Raw genomic sequence first — 18,409 nt, 5'->3', positions numbered from 1 at the left:
CATGGCTGCCGCTCGAGGCAATTGTTTTGACGGCTCTGAGGGGAGGAGACTGTCTTTCAGTCATGTGACCTCAGTGCCCTCCGATAATTGGCTGAGAACTTGTTCTTTAAGGAGGAAAGAAAGCATGCATTCTGCGGCGCTGCAGTTTTGTGCCCGCCTCTTTTACGTCATTGGAAAGCGACGGTGCCGTAAATGAAGCGTCATTCAAGAGCACCAGGCTCTGGAAAAAGGCAAAAGCGAGTACGGTACGGAGGAGTCTGACCATTCCATGGCTCTGTGTGCGTTGACGAGTGCTCTGCGCTCTTTGAGACTGGCATCCCCGGTCATTACCGCCCGGGTTCCGACTCTGCTCCCTGCTGGCCAGGTAATCCGCTTACCTGGGAAAATTGGATTCTTTCCGCCTGGGGTGCCAGTGATCCCGTATCATCCTTTGCTCTTTGTAAATGCTGCTCTCTCAGAGAACTCCATTCGTCACACGAGATGCTGGAGTTCTTTTTTCTTTCCAAGTACTTTTGCAAATCTTTACTAAACAGGTTGTAATAGTAACATTAAGGTACCAACCGTAAAACAGGCAGAATAGAAGACTGAATTAAACGAACTCCTGAAAGTTCTTTTGCACATTTTGCAGATGAGAACACTGGTCAACGGCCTAAGTCTTACACCTTCTGGGGCTAGACAGACTGACTTCAGAGCTTGTTTATGTTTTTGCTGTCGTCCTGTAAATTAAACCTAGACCCTTGCTTATGACCTACATGCCTCACCCCAGAACCAGTACTCTTAACCATTTTAATGTATGGGTGTGTTGCGGCTGATGTATATCACAGAAAAAAGAAATTATTGACCTTGCTTCTCTGCATTTCTCAGGATGAGCATGACAGAATTTAGCAAAAATATATTAGATATTCCAAACTAAACTAAACACTGGGTCTACAGCAAGTAGAAAAGCCAAGTAATTATTTTTATTCATAGTGGAGCATTCCTGAAAACGTACAGTGGGCAAAAAGCACCGCTGCTGCTGGTGTATGGTGTAGAATTTACCAGCTCTGGAGAAGTGAATTCTTCAGGGAAGGAAAGGTTTCTGGACAAGAATTCGAAACCAATTGGAGGATGATGAAAGGCAGAACATCTCCTTGAAGAGTATTTCAGAGATTTACCAAATGATTACCAAGTAATTGGATAAACACGTTATGATGGTATTTGTGAAGGTTGGAGATTTGGGGGCAGTAGCCTTCAAGCTAAATTTGGTCTGTGCGCTTTCTCCCTTGGTTCTTTGAAAGAGATTTTTTTTTTTTTAATCCCTAGATACAGAGCAATGTCCTCCCTCAGCTGCCCTCTGCCTTGGTGTTGCCCTCTTACCGCCCAGTGCATACATCTGTGGACCGAAGTGCCAAGTTTGTGTCCTGGAAGAGTCGTACCAAGTACACAGTTAGACCGGTGAAGATGAGGAAGTCTGGGGGTCGAGACCATACAGGTGGGAGAAAGGACCTGCAGCATTCAGGAGGAAACTGCATTAGGGTCCTGGGTGTCCATAGAAGTGCACGACAGCTTGTAAGATGTCATTGAGGTGGGTCTTGCTATGTGGGGGTCATTATTGAAGCTAAGAACAGACCACAGAGGAACCGAACCAGCTCAGTACAAGTGCCCAAAATTCCTAATGGTTTAAATTATGTGAGTCTGATTTCTATCCTTCCCAGTAAGCTTACTGGATTCAATAATTTGAAAACCTTGTTTCATGTAACTTTAGCAATCATACTTTTATTGAGCCATGTAAGTGTTGCCCCACTGTTTATGCAAGGATGTGGTGACCTCCACACACCCACATGCTGCTGCTCAAACCTGGGACCTCGGTGTTTATAGGGTAGCTCTACCACTGAGCAACACCCACCCTGTCATTTTTCTGTTTGTGGTATAATATTGAGGGGGTACTACTGTCCAGTCTAGACTGAGAGCTATTCTAACCTGAATCACGTCCCTGAACTGTCTTGACTCTAGGCCGCATCCGGGTGCATGGTATCGGTGGGGGCCACAAGCAGAATTACCGAATGATTGACTTCCTACGGTTCCGGCCAGAGAAGGAAACGGCACCAGGACCCTTTGAGGAGAAGGTTGTGGTTGTCCGATATGATCCTTGTAGGCAAGTTTGGGATGGGAAATGATGATGGTGTGGTCGGAATTGTTGTTTTGTAGCTTCTCAGAAAATGTGGGCTTTGTCCATCATCCTGAACAGGTCTGCAGACATTGCTCTGGTTGCTGGGGGCAGCCGCAAACGCTGGATCATTGCCACAGAAAACATGAAGGCAGGAGATAGAATCCTGAACTCTAACCACATAGGCAGAATGGCAGTGGCTGCTCAGGAAGGAGATGCACATCCACTTGGGGCATTGCCTGTCGGGACCCTCATCAACAATGTAGAAAGTGAGCCTGGCCGAGGAGCCCAGTATATCCGAGCTGCAGGTATGGGCACAAAAGCTACCCACATCCCACAATTGGGATGACCAAGGGGTACCTGTGAACTATCCTGTGAACCCTTTAGGCCCACATCTGTTCCAAGGACAGAAACAAACAGAAAGAGGATGAATATGTGCTTTGTTTTAACCTAAATCATAGTGTATGGTCTTTGGTGTTTCGTGTGTCCCTTAAGGGCAAAGTAAGGGTAGCATGTGGCCTAAGATCCCCATGGAAACTTCCCTCTGATTTGTGGAGGGTGGCAAAGCTGTTTCTCCCTTCCCCAGGGACATGCGGTGTGCTGCTCCGGAAGGTGAATGGCACAGCCATTATCCAGCTGCCCTCTAAGAGGCAAATGCAGGTGTGTGTGGGCACAAATGGGAGGGGTCAGCAGAGAAGCAATTTTTGGAATGTACCTCACCATCTCCCAAGTGTATGATTCCAGGCACTGCTTCCATCTGTGTCTGCTCTGTTCTTTACTACCTGACTAAGCATGCCATATCAGTTTGGTACTTTAATAGAGTCAAAATGCCTTTTCCCAGCTGAGCATGGCGGTACATGTCCATAATCCCAGCATTCCAGACACTGAGGCAAAAGAAGCAAGCCACCTAGGCTTTTTCAGAAAACAAGGAAAAGATAGGCATGGGTTGAACCATCAGGTTGGAACTAGCTTTTAATTCCATCTCGAAAGAGCCAGAGGCAGGGGTGTTTTGGGGCAGTGCCAGAACAGCACCTACATACCTTCCCAAACCCTGACTCCAAAAGAAAACCACAAAAACAAAAGTAGTTTTGGAGGGGTCTTTTTCTCTTAACTTTTCATTCATTCTGTCAAACCCACATTTACATTCTAATGTTTTGTGTTTCTCCCTTCTCTGGTCCCTCACTGAGTCTGTAAGAAGCCACCCAGAGTCATGTTCTCAACACTGCCTCTTACTCCCACCGGTGCGTTCTTGTCTGCTTCTCTTGTCAGGTGCTGGAGTCGTGCATTGCAACTGTAGGCCGGGTTTCCAACGTTAATCATAACCAGCGGGTCATCGGCAAGGCAGGACGGAACCGCTGGCTGGGCAAGAGGCCTAACAGTGGGCTATGGCAACGCAAGGGAGGCTGGGCCGGCCGAAAGATTCGGCCACTGCCACCCATGAAGAGTTATGTGAAGTTGCCCTCCGCTGCTGCCCAAAGCTGATTCCCCCGGACTCTAATAAAATGTCCCTTGTTTTTATCTATTACTACCTTTTCACTTTTGGAGGGCGTGGTACAGACTAAACCAGAAGAAATCAAGGATAGAGGGAAGAAAATGAAAAAGACGGATGGGGAGGTGGTAGAAATGACCTCAAGGTCTTTTCCAGTTCTGGCTTTGGGAAATGGGATGGCACTTCCGGCTGCAGGAAGGAGGACTAAGAGGAAGAGGAAAGGGCGGTGCGGAACTGGAGGGCTGCGTCGTCCAGGTGGCTCTTGCTACTCCGCCCGCTGATAGTCCCCGGCCTCCAGCTTTCCGCTGAATGTGGCGGAAGCCAGCGGTGGCTGGGACTAGCGGCGGAGCCCCAGCCAGGACTAGGCTCCACCCTGCAGCAGGCAGTGCGGCGGCGCGCGCAGTGAAATCCTTGCTGGCCACGCCCTCTGCCCGCCCGTCTCCTGCACGGGCACGCCCCCTCTTCTGCGCCTGGACCCCTTCAGGGGGCCCAGGCGGGGCCCAAACACTCGCCGTCAGCGCCGCAGCCGCCATCGTCTTCCGTGCGTCCCTAGCTCTGCAAAGGACAGGCCTCGCGCCAGGATCCCGGCGGACTTCTGAGGTGGCCAGAGCCCCGCTGCGGCCCCTGCCCCTATTCTGGGCTTCCGATCGCCCACGGAGCCTCTCGTCCCCTTCCCCACCATGCTTCGGGACTCTCCTTTATTGGGCCTACCTTCCCATCCTATCCCACCACGCCCGTTCTTCCTTCTCAGTTCTTGATTCCCATCCACGAAGCCTCACGCTGCTTAGCCATCGGACCCCTGATACACCCCACCCTTCCCCCGGCCTCGCGGCTCTGGTTATGGATATCTCCATTCCTTCTCCCTTTCCCAGCCTGTCATGCTTTCCTGATGGTCATTTCTGTGCCCTTTCCTTTGGGCCTCACAACCCAGTGCTTCAATTTAGAGATTGCATCCTCCTCCAACATACTCCTGTGCCTCCTCCACACACCCATTTTCCTAAGTTACCTTTATCTGACACAGGCTCTGGGGTTCATTTGTAAACCCAACACTGCTCAATGCTACTACCCTCCCCATTCTGAACCAAACCCACTCGAGGCTGCAAGTCTTGGAGACCTTTTGGCTCCAATATTTTGCTCTTAAATAACAAACTCCGCAGTGTTCTGGCCAGTCCAGGTCTCACTAGGCCTGAAGCAGGCCCAACTTTAACCCCACCCAACATAACAGCTGTTGCTGCATTTGCGTCTACAACTCCTGGATGCCCTTGTGTTGTGACCTCCCTCTCACTCTAGCTTGCCTTTTCTCTCTTCCTTGTGTGTCTCAGGTGCCAGGATGGTGGGGGAGCTCCGCTACAGGGAGTTCAGGGTGCCCCTGGGGCCCGGCTTGCACGCCTATCCGGATGAATTGATCCGCCAACGGGTTGGCCAAAATGGGCATCCTGAGTATCAGATCCGTTGGCTCATCCTCCGGCGCGGAGATGATGGGGACGGGGACTCTAGCCAAGTGGACTGCAAGGCTGAGCATATCCTATTATGGATGTCTGACGATGAGATCTATGCCAACTGCCACAAGATGCTGGGGGTAGATGGCCGAGTCATCGTACCTTCCCAGGAGTCTGCAGAGGCTGGGGCCCTTGACAAATCTGTGCTAGGGGAGATGGAAACCGACGTAAAGTCCTTGATTCAGAGGGCGATTCGGCAGCTGGAGGAGTGTGTGGGCGCCGTTCCTCCTGCCACTCTCCTTCACACGGTCCATGTACTCAGTGCCTATGCCAGTATTGAACCCCTCACTGGCTTCTTCAAAGACCGCAGAGTTCTGGACTTGATCATGACCATGTTGAGCAATCCTGATTATCAGATCCGCTGGAGCGCAGGCCGGATGATACAAGCGTTGTCCTCCCATGATGCTGGTGAGGGACAGTTTGGGGAGGGTCTGGGTCAGCTCAGGGATTCAGAGGACACTGTGACAGGACCTTCTGACTTCATCAGTACGTAATGGTTCTGTTGTCATTTACTTTAAGTTGGAAGAAAAAAGAGGGGGCGAGGGTTGGGAGGAATGTTTGTTGGGGGTCGGAGGAGCCTGAATAAGCAAGAACATAATCCATTAGTTTTTTGTGCAAAAGAAGAGCTTAGACTGTTGCAGAATGTCTGTCTGTGTGTGTGTGTGTGTGTGTGTGTGTGTGTGTGTATGATAGTAAACTTTGGCTCTTGAAGCAAATCAACAAAATATGTCCCAATGAGTGTTGGCAAAAGATTGGTAGTGAGTGGAAAGCTAGGAGAAAGATGACTGAAAGGCTGGGCTTTGGGAGATGTTTCTGATTGGAGGTGTGGGTTTCAGGGACCCGGACCCAGATCCTTCTGTCACTGAGCCAACAAGAGGCCATTGAAAAACACCTGGATTTCGACAGCCGCTGTGCTCTGCTTGCACTGTTTGCCCAGGCTACTCTCACAGAACACCCGATGTCTTTTGAGGGCGTTCAGCTGCCACAGGTATCTTGGGAGTATGGGATAGGGAGGGTATGGGTTTGCCCTAGAGGATGCTGTGGAAAACAGGCAGAAGATGAGACAAGATGGGTGAGGGTGAAAGGTGTATCCTACAGGTCCCAGGACGGCTGCTTTTCTCCCTGGTGAAACGCTACCTGCATGTCACCTTTCTCCTGGATCGGCTGAACGGCAGTGCAGAGGATCAAGGAGCCCAGAACAACTTTATTCCTGAGGAGCTGAATATAGGGAGGGGCCGGCCGGAACTGGAATTCAGTATGGCCATGGGTTCTCTGATCTCTGAGTTGGTGCAGGCCATGCGTTGGGACTGGTCCTCAAGCAGTCCAAGGAGGTCCTCTCCCATGCAGCCTCAGTCAAGAGAGTCCTTCCGCCCCCGTGTCCAGCATATCAGGAGGTCAAGGCGGTTTCGCACCCGCAACGCTTTCGCAAGTTTCAATACCTATGCCTTGTATGTGCGGGACATGCTACTGCCCGGCATGCGGGTGCGGATGCTGGATAATTACGAGGAGATCGCTGCTGGGGATGAGGGCCAATTCCGACAGAGCAACGACGGCGTGCCCCCTGTGCAGGTAAGGGCTACACGGTATGGAGACACTGAAATTTTATTCTGGGTAAGGCATACATACCCGGGTGTTCTGTACTGGGGACAAAGGCATCAACGGATGAAAGTTCATGGAGCCCTTGGGATATGTGAGTAAAGGAGCTTCAGACCCAAGATGGAAGCAGTGAGTCATGGTATCAAAGAAAGAGAGGATCCAGGCATGGTAGCCATGCTTGGAAGGCAGAGAGAGGCAGGAAGATCGGGAGTTCAAGGCCAGCCATGGCCACATAGCAATGTTGAGGTCAGTCTGGGACCCCCGTCTGAAAGAAAGGAAAATCAGAATTAGAATAAGGGGAGTAAGGAAGTAGAGGCCATTTCTGAAGAGGAAGGTGAAGCTGTCTGTATAGTATATACATTGTTAAATATATTATATTACATATATAATTACATATTTACACATTATTCTATACATTGTATATACATACATTCTATGTAGTCTATAGCTTTGCTATTTGAGGTGGCCACCTTATGGACTATGAGCCCCAATGTTGGACCTCAGCTGTCAATAGCAGGTCCTCCTCCCCTTCTTTCTTCCCCCCTCCAATTCTCCAGGTGTTGTGGGATTCAACAGGCCATACCTACTGGGTACACTGGCACATGCTTGAGATCTTGGGCTTTGAAGAAGACATCGAGGATGTGGTTGAAGATGCTGAGTACGAGGAGCAATTGGTCATCGGAGCACTGGGTATGTGTGAGTTCTGGGAGGGGTTGGCTCTGAGCAGAGAAGATGGCAGAGCCCCACCTGGGCAGGCAGTGACTCAGCTGTTGCTACACCCTTTCTCGCAGCCCCACCATCCCGGCACTGGAAGCCCATAACTCAGCTCTTCGCAGAGCCTTATGTGGTGCCTGAGGAGGAAGACAGAGAAGACAGAGAGCACCTGACCCAGGCTGAGTGGTGGGAACTCTTCTTTTTCATCAAGAAGTTAAATGCGGATGAGCGTCAGCGTATTGTGGGACTCCTTCAGGATCACCTGGAGGGAGAGGTAGGCACCAGTCAGAAGTGTCCCCAGCCCATCTGCACTGGAACATTTGGAGAGCTCGGGAGGGGAAGTAGAAGTCAGGCAGCATCAGGGGTCCACAATGGAAAAGTCTGGAATGTTCAAAGATGCAAGTGTTGGTGGGCTGCCAGCTAAAGAGGTTCAACATGGTGGATGTGTGTAGAGAGATCCCTGAACCCACAGAGGACCTCTCTCCATCTGCTTGTTCAGCTACTAAAGGCTGACTTTCTTCCCATAGCTTGTTCTAGACTATGAAATCCTGCCTGAGCTGACCGTGCCCATTGAGTTGGCCCAGGACCTGCTGCTGTCTCTGCCTGGACAACTTGATGGCAGTGCTCTTAGGGACCTGTCCAACAGCTATGTGTACAGGAAGTATGGGCCCAAAGTCCTGGTTGGGCATCGAGCCAATACATATCTGCTAGATGCCCAGAATAATTTATTACCGATCAAAGCCAAGGTCAAGCCTGAAGGGTCTGAAGGTGAGTATCCTGCAGACAGCAGCAGAGAGACCTCCTCTAACAGTGTGCCATCTTGTCTGAAAGAAATACCCTACCCACAGTCCCAGAATCTTGAGATGTGTGTGTATGTCTAGACCCGAGGTCAATTACAGATGTCATTTTTGTGGCTGTCATTTATCTTTTATTTAATTTTATTTTAGCAGAGTATGGTGGCCCACATAGATATCTTTGTTTGAAGCCAGTCTGCTCTATGGAGCAAATTCCAGGACAGTCAGGGCTACACAGAAACCCTGTCTCAAAACTACCAAGTCCCCACACCAAGAAAATTATTTTATCCATATGGGTGTTGTGTCTGTGTATTATGTGCATGCAGTGCCCACAGAGGCCAGAAGAGGGCGTTGGCTCTCCTGGAGTTGAATAGTTGTGAGAGGCCATTGGATGCTGGCAATTGGACCTGGATCCTCTGGAAGAACAAGTGTTCTTATCCATTGATCCATCATCTCTCTAAGCCCATCCTCCGCACTTTCCTTCCTTCTTTTTCTTTTTTGGCAAGGTCTCTTGCTGCCCTGCTTCTTGCTAGCTAACTCCACCACATGTAGCCCTGGGATTACAAGCATGAACCACTATGTTCAGTTATTATTTCTGTAAGATTTTGTTTTAAATTATATGTACATGTATGGGTTTGTGGAAATGCAGATAACCTAAGTAGGCCAGTGAGGCTGTCAGATAGTTGGCACTGGAGTTGCAGGTGGTCGCAAGCTGCATGGTCCAGGTACTGCTGATTTATTTATTCTTTTATGTTACAAGTACACTGTTGCAGTCTTCAGACGCACCAGAAGAGGGCATCAGATCCCATTACAGATGGTTGTGAGCCACCATGTGGTTGCTGGGAATTGAACTCTGGAAGACCAGTGCTCTTAACTGTTGAGTCATCTCTCCAGCTCCTCTTACCACACTCTTGTTCTTCCAGCCAAAGATCCCCCATCTCCCCCTGCCCTGCAGCGTCTGGTGGAGGGCTTGGGTCAGTCTGGGAAGATCCTTCTGGATCTAGAGCGAGCCCTCAGCTCCGAGGCTCCCCAGGAAAACAAGGTCAAGCCATATCTCCTGCAGCTCCAGGAGGAGCCCCAGCCCTTCCTCACACTGATGCGGAGCCTGGACACTTCCGCCAGTAACAAGGCCCTGCACCTGACTGTGCTGAGGTGGGGGAGAAGTGAGGGGCAGGGTTGGGTACAGGAAGACCTCACGCCAGCCTGATATCTTTCTGCTGTCCCATTTCTCTCTCCCCCTAGAATCTTGATGCAGCTGGTGAACTTCCCTGAGGCGCTGTTGCTACCCTGGCATGAGGCCATGGATGCCTGCATGACCTGCCTTCGGTCCCCCAATACTGACCGAGAGGTAACCCTGTCCCACTCTGGGGAGATGCTGGGTGGCAGGGAGGACATCAGTGAGTCAGACTCCCGGGACAGGCTTGGAGGATGCAACAGGACCTTTGTGTTCTTGCTTTTAAAATGAAATTTTATTTTCTTTAAATAGGTAGCATATTCATAAAGTTCACAAGTCAAAATGGCACAAGGTAGTCCTTGAGAGTTCTGGCTCTTATCTGATTTTGAGTGCCTCAGTGTTCTTGCTGCTAACCCACTGTATTAATCTGTGGTCTGTCCTGTGCTTCCCTGTGCAAATAGAACTGAGCTCCCTGGGCTTCTTTTCAGCCAGGCCTCCAAGAGGAAGGGGAGGGGCCTCACTGGCCTTGCAGAGGACCCAAACTTAGTTCTCAGCACCCACAGGACAGTTCACAACCATCTGTCACTCCAGTTCCAGGGCATTAGATGCCACCTTCTAGCCACATGCACAAATGGTGTGATACATACATGCAGGCAGATAGTCGTACACATAACATTTAAATAAATTTTTAAAAATCTTTTAAGAGAGGGATCGAGGGAGTAGACTCTTCTATAATAGGTCCTGGGTACAGGAAGCCTCAGAAAGGGTCAAAGGTCATGGTGTTAATGAGTATCTCAACCTGATGCCTTTGGTTTCCAAGTTAGACTTACTGAGGGTCCACAGAGAAGTTCAGGCCTTCTCTGTTCCCTTCCAGCCCTCTTAAGTGTCTGAGCTGAGGGTCTACACATCTCAGCACCAACCTTGCAACTGGCTCTTGGGAGCCACAGCTCAAAGAACTAAGGGTTCTCTACCTGTTCCCCACATACACAGTGGCTAAGAGCTCCAGGGGATAAGAAGGCTCTTCCCATAGGCTTGAACTTGTTTCTCTAACCGCACCTGGTTTTTATATTACTTCCACATACTGCCTTGCTCAGATCCCCAGCACAGAGTGGGCATGAATCACCACAGCTATCCATGTAGCCCAGGCTTGCCCTTTTCTTCACTGCCCCCTTGATTGACATCCCTGCTCAGGTGCTCCAGGAACTAATCTTTTTCCTACACCGCCTGACCTCCACGAGCCGGGACTATGCGGTGATACTAAACCAGCTAGGAGCCCGGGACACCATCTCCAAGGTCCTGGAAAAGCACCGAGGAAAACTGGAGTTGGCTCAGGAGCTGCGGGATATGGTGTACAAGTGCGAGAAGCATGCTCACCTCTACCGGAAACTCACCACCAACATCCTGGGCGGTTGCATCCAGGTCAGGAGGAAAGGGCTGGAGGAAGTGGAGGTTTTGAGCGAGCTAAGAATATGGATCCTGGGGGTAGGGGGGAAGAGTTGGGGGTGTGGGAGGTTGGGAGGGTGCTGGCTCCAGCAAGCCTGGAGATGTTCGTGCCCTTACCGTTTGACCTTCCCTCCATCTGTGTTTGCTTGAGCCTTTGTCCCTCCTTTCTCTCATCTTCCGGCTCCAGATGGTCCTGGGCCAGATTGAAGACCACAGACGAACCCACCGGCCCATCCAAATCCCTTTCTTTGATGTGTTTCTCAGATATCTGTGCCAGGGTTAGTGTCTGTCCCTGATCTGTTTAGTTTACCATGACCCATTTTCCAGTCTGTACTCACCTGGCTGTGACCTTCACCCCTTCCCACTCTCCCCCAGGCTCTCGTGAAGAAATGAAGAAAAGCAGGTGCTGGGAGAGGGTAGAGGTGTCCTCGAACCCACACCGGGCCAGCAGGCTGATGGACCGCAACCCCAAGACCTACTGGGAGTCCAGCGGCACTGCCGGCTCCCACTTCATCACCTTGCACATGCGCCTGGGAGTCCGTATCAGGTGATGAGCTCCCACACGCACACATGGATGGCACTGTATTTGTCCTGCCAGAGTCACCTGGGCTCTTGAGTGTGGACATGACAGGTCCCAGTGCCCATTGGTTCTTCCTCCCTGCTCCCAGGCAGCTGACTCTACTGGTGGCCAGTGAGGACTCCAGTTACATGCCAGCCCGGGTGGTGGTACGCGGGGGTGACAGCATCCGCTCCGTTAAAACAGAACTCAACTCGGTAGGGACCCCTATGCCTTGGCCCACCCCTGGTAGGCTCTCTTTTCCCTTCTAAGTCTAAACTCTTAACCCCTACACACAGCGAGCCACACACAAACTTGTCTATTACCCTTTGCGCCTATGTGATGGCACTGGGCATGGAGAAAGGGGAGATGCATAAAGCCCCTTTGTCAGGAGCCCCATTCATCCCTGGGGTGAAGGACACAGAGACTTGCAAGAGGGCTGGAACTGATGTGGCTGTTATTAGTTCTGTCTACACAGGAGGTCACAGCCCTCTCTGTCCCTCACCAGGTGAACGTGATGCCACATGCCAACCGAGTGGTCCTTCTGGAGAATTTGACCCGCTTCTGGCCCGTCATCCAGATCCGCATAAAGCGCTGTCAGCAGGTAGGGTGTGAGGAATGACTCCTTGTGTGGCTCTCTAGACCCCCAACAGGAGGATAAAACTCAGGTCTCTTATCACCATGACAGCTGAGTCTGATGATGCCTTTAGATTTTGAGCTGGGGTCTGGGGTGGTTCAAGGGGTGACATTTATGCCAAGGAAGTGTGTGGGACCAGCTACAGGTATCGCGTTTCTAACAGGGTGGCATTAACACTCGCATCCGGGGCCTGGAGGTCCTGGGCCCCAAGCCCACCTTCTGGCCAGTGTTCCGAGAGCAGCTATACCGGCACACACGCCTCTTCTACATGGTTCGGGCACAAGCATGGAGCCAGGACATAGCAGAGGACCGTCGGAGCCTCCTGCACCTGAGTTCTAGGTGTGTAAGAGCTTGCATGTGTTTGTGTGGAAGGTCAGGTTTGGTAAATAAACTATGGGTGGGTCCTTAGGAGGCCAGGAGACTGGTCTGTTCTAGGGCTTGGGGAAAGGTCAAAGCATTCTGAGGTGTGGGGATGATGTTAAGATAGAGATTTCTCTGAGGGCAGGAGTGAAGCTTCCTGCTAGTCCCGGGCTCTTCTGAAATACTGCCCTGGGTGCTGGCTGAGTAATGGGGGCCTTAGGGCCTGAACTCGAACTCGACCTTCTCCTCCCCAGACTAAATGGGGCTCTGCGCCAGGAGCAGAATTTTGCAGAACGCTTCCTCCCTGATTCCGAGGCTGCCCAAGCACTGAACAAGACCTGCTGGGAGGCGCTGGTCGGCCCCCTGGTTCAGAACATCACCTCTCCCGGTAACCACCCACTCCTGACCCTGCTCCTCAGTGTTCGTGAACTAGAAATGCCTGGATTCTGCTCTTTGCCTTTTAGACAAGCGTGTGTTTGTCACCTCCATCCCCACGTCTTCCGGGCCGAACTGCTCCTCTCCCCGCGTCATTTTGTGTGGTTGGTCTTCTGCTGTCCCTTGGTGGGCTCAACCTCTCTACTTTCCCCAGAGACCAGCTATCCTTAGGTTTGTCATTGTCAACCCCCAGATGAGGACAGCAGCAGCTCCCTGGGCTGGCTGCTGGATCAGTACCTGGAGTGCAGGGAGGCCGCCTACAATCCCCAGAGCCGAGCCGCAGCTTTCTCCTCACGGGTTCGCCGCCTCACCCACCTCCTGGTCCACGTGGAGCCCTGTGAGGCAACACCTCCAGTGGTGGCCTTCACCAAACCCAGTGAGTACAGGGGACTCCGACAGAAGCTCTACTCTGCTCATGAGCTCCCCACACTCCCATGCCCACATGTCCAGTCTCTCCATCTGTTTGCTACCCTATCCAGGGACATCACAGCATGCTGGGAAAGTCCTTCAAGGCTCGCCTCTGACACTCTTCTCTCCACAGGAGGCAGAAATAAAAGCCACGACTGGAGCTCCGTGGCCACCCGTGGCCTTCCAAGCAGCATCATGAAGAACCTGACCCGTTGCTGGCGGTTTGTGGTAGAGGAGCAGGTGAGCAGCAATGGGTGTGGAGATGGGGTGGGACTCTGTAGCTGCAGCACATTGGCTGCCTCTTCATGCTCCCTCCCTTCCTCTCAGGTGAACAAGTTTCTGAACTCGTCCTGGAAAGACGATGATTTTGTACCCCGCTACTGCGAGCGCTATTATATCCTGCAGAAGTCGAGCTCTGAGCTGTTTGGCCCAAGGGCTGCCTTCTTGCTAGCGATGCGGAATGGCTGCGCCGATGCCTTCCTGAGGCTCCCTTTCCTGAGGGCTGCCCATGTAAGTTCCTTCCCATATCTCCCCTGCCTTCCCAAAGTAGACCACCTCAGTCTCGATTCTGTGATGAGCAGGTCCTTTAAATATGACCATATATTGGAAACTAGGGGGAAAAATCGTTACATGTACTGGTTGGATGGATGGATGGATAGGCAGACAGGTGAATGTATGAATAGATGGTAGATGAATAGATAAGTAGATAGATGAATTAATAGATGGTAGATGGATGAATGAATGAATAGATGGTAGATGGAAGAATAGATGATAGGTAGATGATGAATGAATGGATGGTAGATGGATAAGTAGACAAATGAATGAATAAATAGATGGTAGATGAATGAATAGATAGATGATAGGTAGATAGTCTCAACATGTATCTCTGGCTGGCCTCTTGTCTACCTGCCTATGTTTCCCAAATGCTGGAATTAAAGGTTTGAGTTACCATGCCCAGCTTCTTTCAAAGGCAGGGTCTCACATATCCCAGGCTAGTCTTAAACTCACTATGTAGCCCAAAAATGACTCTGAACTTCTGATTCCCCTGCCTCTATTTCCTGAGCACTGGCCTTTCAGGCATGTGCTGTACCATTTATTATCTGTTTATGTGGTAGTAGGGATTGAACCCAGGGCTGTAGCAATACTTCCCACCCCGCCCTAATTCCTGATCCTTCTGCCTCCATCTTCCATAGATGTGTGCCACCATGCCTAGTTGATTTCTTCATTTTTGAGTTATTTGATATGTAGACAGAGTTTGGCGGGGGCGGTGACTAATTTTTCGGTTGTTAATACTGCTCATCTTCACAACTGTTAATGTGTCTGTCAGGCTGCGGCTGTAGCTGTTCTTAGTCCTGATTCCTTCCCCAGAGGGTGGTGGAGGATGACGAAGGTGGCCGTCGTCCATACCTGCTTTTCCCACCCTTCTCCGTTCTGTTCACTGGCTCACTCACCCATGGTTTCCTTATACTCTTCACGCAGGTGAGCGAACAGTTTGCTCGGCACATTGACCAGAGGATCCAAGGCAGTAGGATGGGTGGCGCCCGGGGAATGGAGATGCTGGCACAGTTGCAGCGATGCCTGGAGTCTGTCCTGATCTTTTCTCCCCTGGAGATAGCCACCACCTTTGAGCTTTACTACCAGTGAGTTTAGATCTGATCTTCCTGCCTCTATTGAGTAGGGCATGGGGAAGGCGTGCAGGCTGGCTGTTTTGGGGACAGGGCCAGCTCATATGGCCTGTGTCAGATCCAGGCAGGCGAGAGTGAGACCTGGGCTGGCTGTGTGTGCTGCAGGCACTACATGGCTGAGCGTCTCCTGAGCGTGGGCTCGAGCTGGCTGGAGGGGGCCGTGCTGGAACAGATCGGTCCCTGCTTCCCCAGTCGCCTCCCCCAGCTGATGCTGCAGAGCCTGAACATCTCAGAGGAGCTGCAGCGCCAGTTCCGTGTTTACCAGCTCCAGCAGCTCGATCAGGAGCTCCTGAAGCTGGAAGACAAGGAAAAGAAGATTCAGGTGGGTTCCAGCAAAAGGACGAGCAGGGAGCAAGTAGGAGGCATGCAGCATCTGTGACCTTGGCTCCCTTCCAGGTGGCCCAGGAGCACAAGAGCAAGAAGGAAGAAGCCGCTGGGAAGACAGCAGCTGTGGTTATGGCGGAGGAGGAGGAGGAAGGGAAGAAAGAGGAGGGAGAGGAGGAAGGGGAGGGAGAGGAGGAGGAGGAGGAGGAGGAGCGCTATTATGAAGGAACAATGCCAGATGTGTGTGTGCTTGTCGTGACTCCACGCTTCTGGCCTGTCGCCTCTGTCTGCCATATGCTCAACCCTGCAACCTGCCTGCCCTCGTACCTGAGGGGGACCATAAACCACTACTCCAACTTCTTCTACAACAAGAGTAAGCATCTGGGATGAGGGCTCGGGGGCAGGGTAGGTTACTAGGAAAGGGACCTGAAGTTGGGGTAGATGCTGAGGTTAGACACCTGGATGACTACAAACATGGCATCTCAGTCTGCCCTTGTTCAGGATGTACAGGAGGTAGGATTCCCTTCAGGGGACAGAATGGCTGTGTGGGAAAAGGGAGGAGCTTTACGTTTTAGCTGGAACTGGGGCTGCTGTTGGAGTTCAGACCCCAGGAATCTCCTAGGATTTGGAGACTTCTTCTAAGAGAGGCTGTAAGAGTTTTGGGGTGGGTGTGTGGCCATGCATGGTGAATTCCAGAGGCAGTCAATTGGACCTTTAAAGAGTTTTGAGTCTACCCTGGTCTGCATAGTGAAATGTAGGTTAGCCAGAGCTACATAGAGAGATCCTCTCAGAAAACAGAAAGAGTGGGTGTCAGACTCCTTCCTGATTAGTCTCAAGGGTATTCACTGGACATCGGATTCCAGACTGGGCAACAAGCACAGGTGAAGAGCAGAGCCCCCTCAGGAGTCCTCAGGGAGGCAGGAAGGCAATGACAACTCAGGGCATAACTCCTGCTTGGCACAGACAGCCTGACTCCTTAGCACCCAAGGCTTTTTAGGGAAGCTGAGACCAGAAGCCACCATGCCTGGAAGGCCTGCCTGGCGCTGTACACTGCAGAGACCAGCAAGGCAGCAAAGCATGCCTCGTCCCTTTTCTCCCACCCCCTCACCTGGCTCTATTCTCCAGGTCTGAGCCACTCCAACGTAGAGACAGGGCCACCGAAGCGACTGCAGTGGACGTGGCAGGGCCGGGCAGAAGTGCAGTTTGGCGACCAGCTTCTACACGTGTCCACAGTACAGATGTGGGTGCTGCTGCACCTCAACAACCTAAAGGTGGCCTGTCCCTTTATATTCTCTTTGTCATGTCTCTTGCCTCTGTCCTCCCCAGCTCACCCCAGGGAGGACCTCCCGAGGAGGACCTTAAAGCTTTGTATCTCTCCTAAGGCGGTGTCTGTTGAGAGCCTGCAGGCTCTCTCAGAGCTCCCTCCAGATGTGCTTAACAAGGCAATCGGGCCTCTCACCTCGTCAAGAGGCCCCTTAGACCTTCAGGAGCAGAAAAGCGGAGGTATGCACTCAGAGCCAAAGTAGACTGCTGAGCCAGGGACCAGCTTCTCCGGGCAAGTGACCAATGTTCATTTCAGGAGTGCTCAAGATTCGAGACGACAGTGAGGAACCCAGGCCGAGGAGGGGCAATGTGTGGTTAATCCCACCTCAGACATACCTGAAAGCTGAGGATGAAGAGGGCCGGAACTTGGAGAAGAGAAGGAACCTTCTAAATTGCCTTGTTGTCCGAATTCTCAAGGCTCATAGGGATGAAGGCTTGCACATTGACCAGCTCGTCTATCTGGTAGGCACGGTGGGCAAGGCCACGGGGGTGATGCCTATAGGTGGTGGTAGGCTCATATTTGAAGCTATGTAGCCTCTTGGTGTGTGACACATGTGGTTGGGCCTTACTTGCTGTGCTAGGGACTTCCAGTCCCAGAGTGTGTGGCTAGCACAGAGGACAGACATTGGTAATCACAGTAGTTTTGACCTGTTGTTTCCTTCTTATTTTGGTATCAGGTGCTAGAAGCTTGGGAGAAAGGCCCATGTCCTCCTAGGAGTCTGGTCAACAGCCTTGGCAGGGGAGCAGCGTGCAGGAGCTCTGACGTCCTCTCCTGCATCCTGCATCTCCTGGTTAAGGGCACACTGAGACGCCATGAAGACCGCCCACAGATGCTGTTCTATGCAGTCCCTATAACTGTGATGGAGCCCCAGACAGAGTCTCTGAACCCTGGCTCATCGGGCCCCAATCCACCTCTCACCTTCCACACCCTGCAGATTCGATCCCGGGGCGTGCCTTATGCATCCTGCAGTGGCACCAAGACCTTCTCCACTTTCCGGTAGCCCTGGATGTGGGGTCCAGGTTAGGTGAAGCTGGGGCTTTCTACAGAAAATAAAACATGGGAATTTGAATCCATGGCCTGGATGGGACTGCTAGAGATTGGTGAATAGGATTGCCACCACCACCCCCCACCCCAGTTGATGGGGAAGGAGGTCTTTGGCATGGAAGCAGTCTCCTGACACATGAGGAATCTTGTCAAGGTCTAAGGTGGATTACAGAGCAAAGGATATATCAGGGGTGTCTAGGCAGTAGACTCACCAGCCAGACTACATCCCAGTCCCTCCTCGGAGGGTGTGGTTAGGATTCTGACTGTGAACACACAAGTCTATTTGGCTATATCCTTCGCAATTTGGGCAGGTTATCAAACAGGGCATCTTTTTCCTCATTTATAGAGCTGGAGAGGAGTGACTAAGAAGTGACTAGTCAGTCCCTGTCTGTTTTAGCCACTTCCGACGCTAACTGCCCTCACTGGGGCCTATCCTGAGTAAATGTGACAATGGAAGAGACTCTACAAGCACACAAAGCCTGACCACCTTCCACTGATGGCTTAGGACCTGGGCTGTGAACAGTCTTGGGAGGAACTGTGGCTTCTCTCTGCCTCCCAAACGCTGTTCCACATTGCTGTCTTCACCCCTTAGCCTCCCCCTCCAGTCAAGTATTGCTGCACAAGTTGCCCTTGGGTTCCTGCCTCTGGCTAGCCTCAGGCAGGCCTGCTGCTTGGGTGAGGCTGTGCTGGCAGGATTGGCTACACATGAACCATGGTAGAGCAGCCTAGAAAACCCAGTGCCAGGAGCACTCTTGTTTCAGCAGGGGTACAGGAGGGAAGC

At 51.6% G+C, this 18,409-nt stretch overlaps 2 protein-coding genes across 2 annotated transcripts; both read left to right on the top strand.

The window, feature by feature from the left end:
• The first annotated feature begins 191 nt into the window (after nt 1-191).
• On the top strand, nt 192-3,671 carry MRPL2 (mitochondrial ribosomal protein L2). Its single transcript, XM_080917536.1, has 6 exons — nt 192-364; nt 1,303-1,471; nt 1,993-2,134; nt 2,228-2,454; nt 2,733-2,806; nt 3,416-3,671. The coding sequence occupies exons 1-6, from the start codon at nt 269-271 to the stop codon at nt 3,626-3,628; spliced, it is 921 nt and encodes a 306-aa protein (XP_080773662.1). The 5' UTR covers nt 192-268; the 3' UTR covers nt 3,629-3,671.
• Nucleotides 3,672-4,965: 1,294 nt separating this feature from the next.
• On the top strand, nt 4,966-17,664 carry CUL7 (cullin 7; the record flags this gene model as incomplete). The annotated part of the gene is made up of 25 exons (XM_080916811.1): nt 4,966-5,542; nt 5,971-6,122; nt 6,233-6,703; nt 7,288-7,420; nt 7,522-7,718; nt 7,972-8,212; nt 9,162-9,390; nt 9,481-9,586; nt 10,604-10,831; nt 11,043-11,133; nt 11,231-11,402; nt 11,524-11,629; nt 11,920-12,015; nt 12,212-12,387; nt 12,663-12,796; nt 13,037-13,219; nt 13,385-13,491; nt 13,579-13,761; nt 14,731-14,891; nt 15,042-15,258; nt 15,333-15,633; nt 16,386-16,531; nt 16,643-16,763; nt 16,840-17,045; nt 17,261-17,664. 25 exons carry the CDS (start codon nt 4,966-4,968, stop codon nt 17,582-17,584), a joined length of 5,058 nt encoding a protein of 1,685 aa, XP_080772937.1. The 3' UTR covers nt 17,585-17,664.
• Between the last annotated feature and the right edge of the window lie 745 nt (nt 17,665-18,409).

This window comes from Micromys minutus (assembly GCF_963924665.1).
Source record: "Micromys minutus genome assembly, chromosome: 5".
In the NCBI taxonomy this organism is placed as follows: Eukaryota; Metazoa; Chordata; class Mammalia; order Rodentia; family Muridae; genus Micromys; species Micromys minutus.
This window is presented reverse-complemented; position numbering and strand designations above follow the sequence as displayed.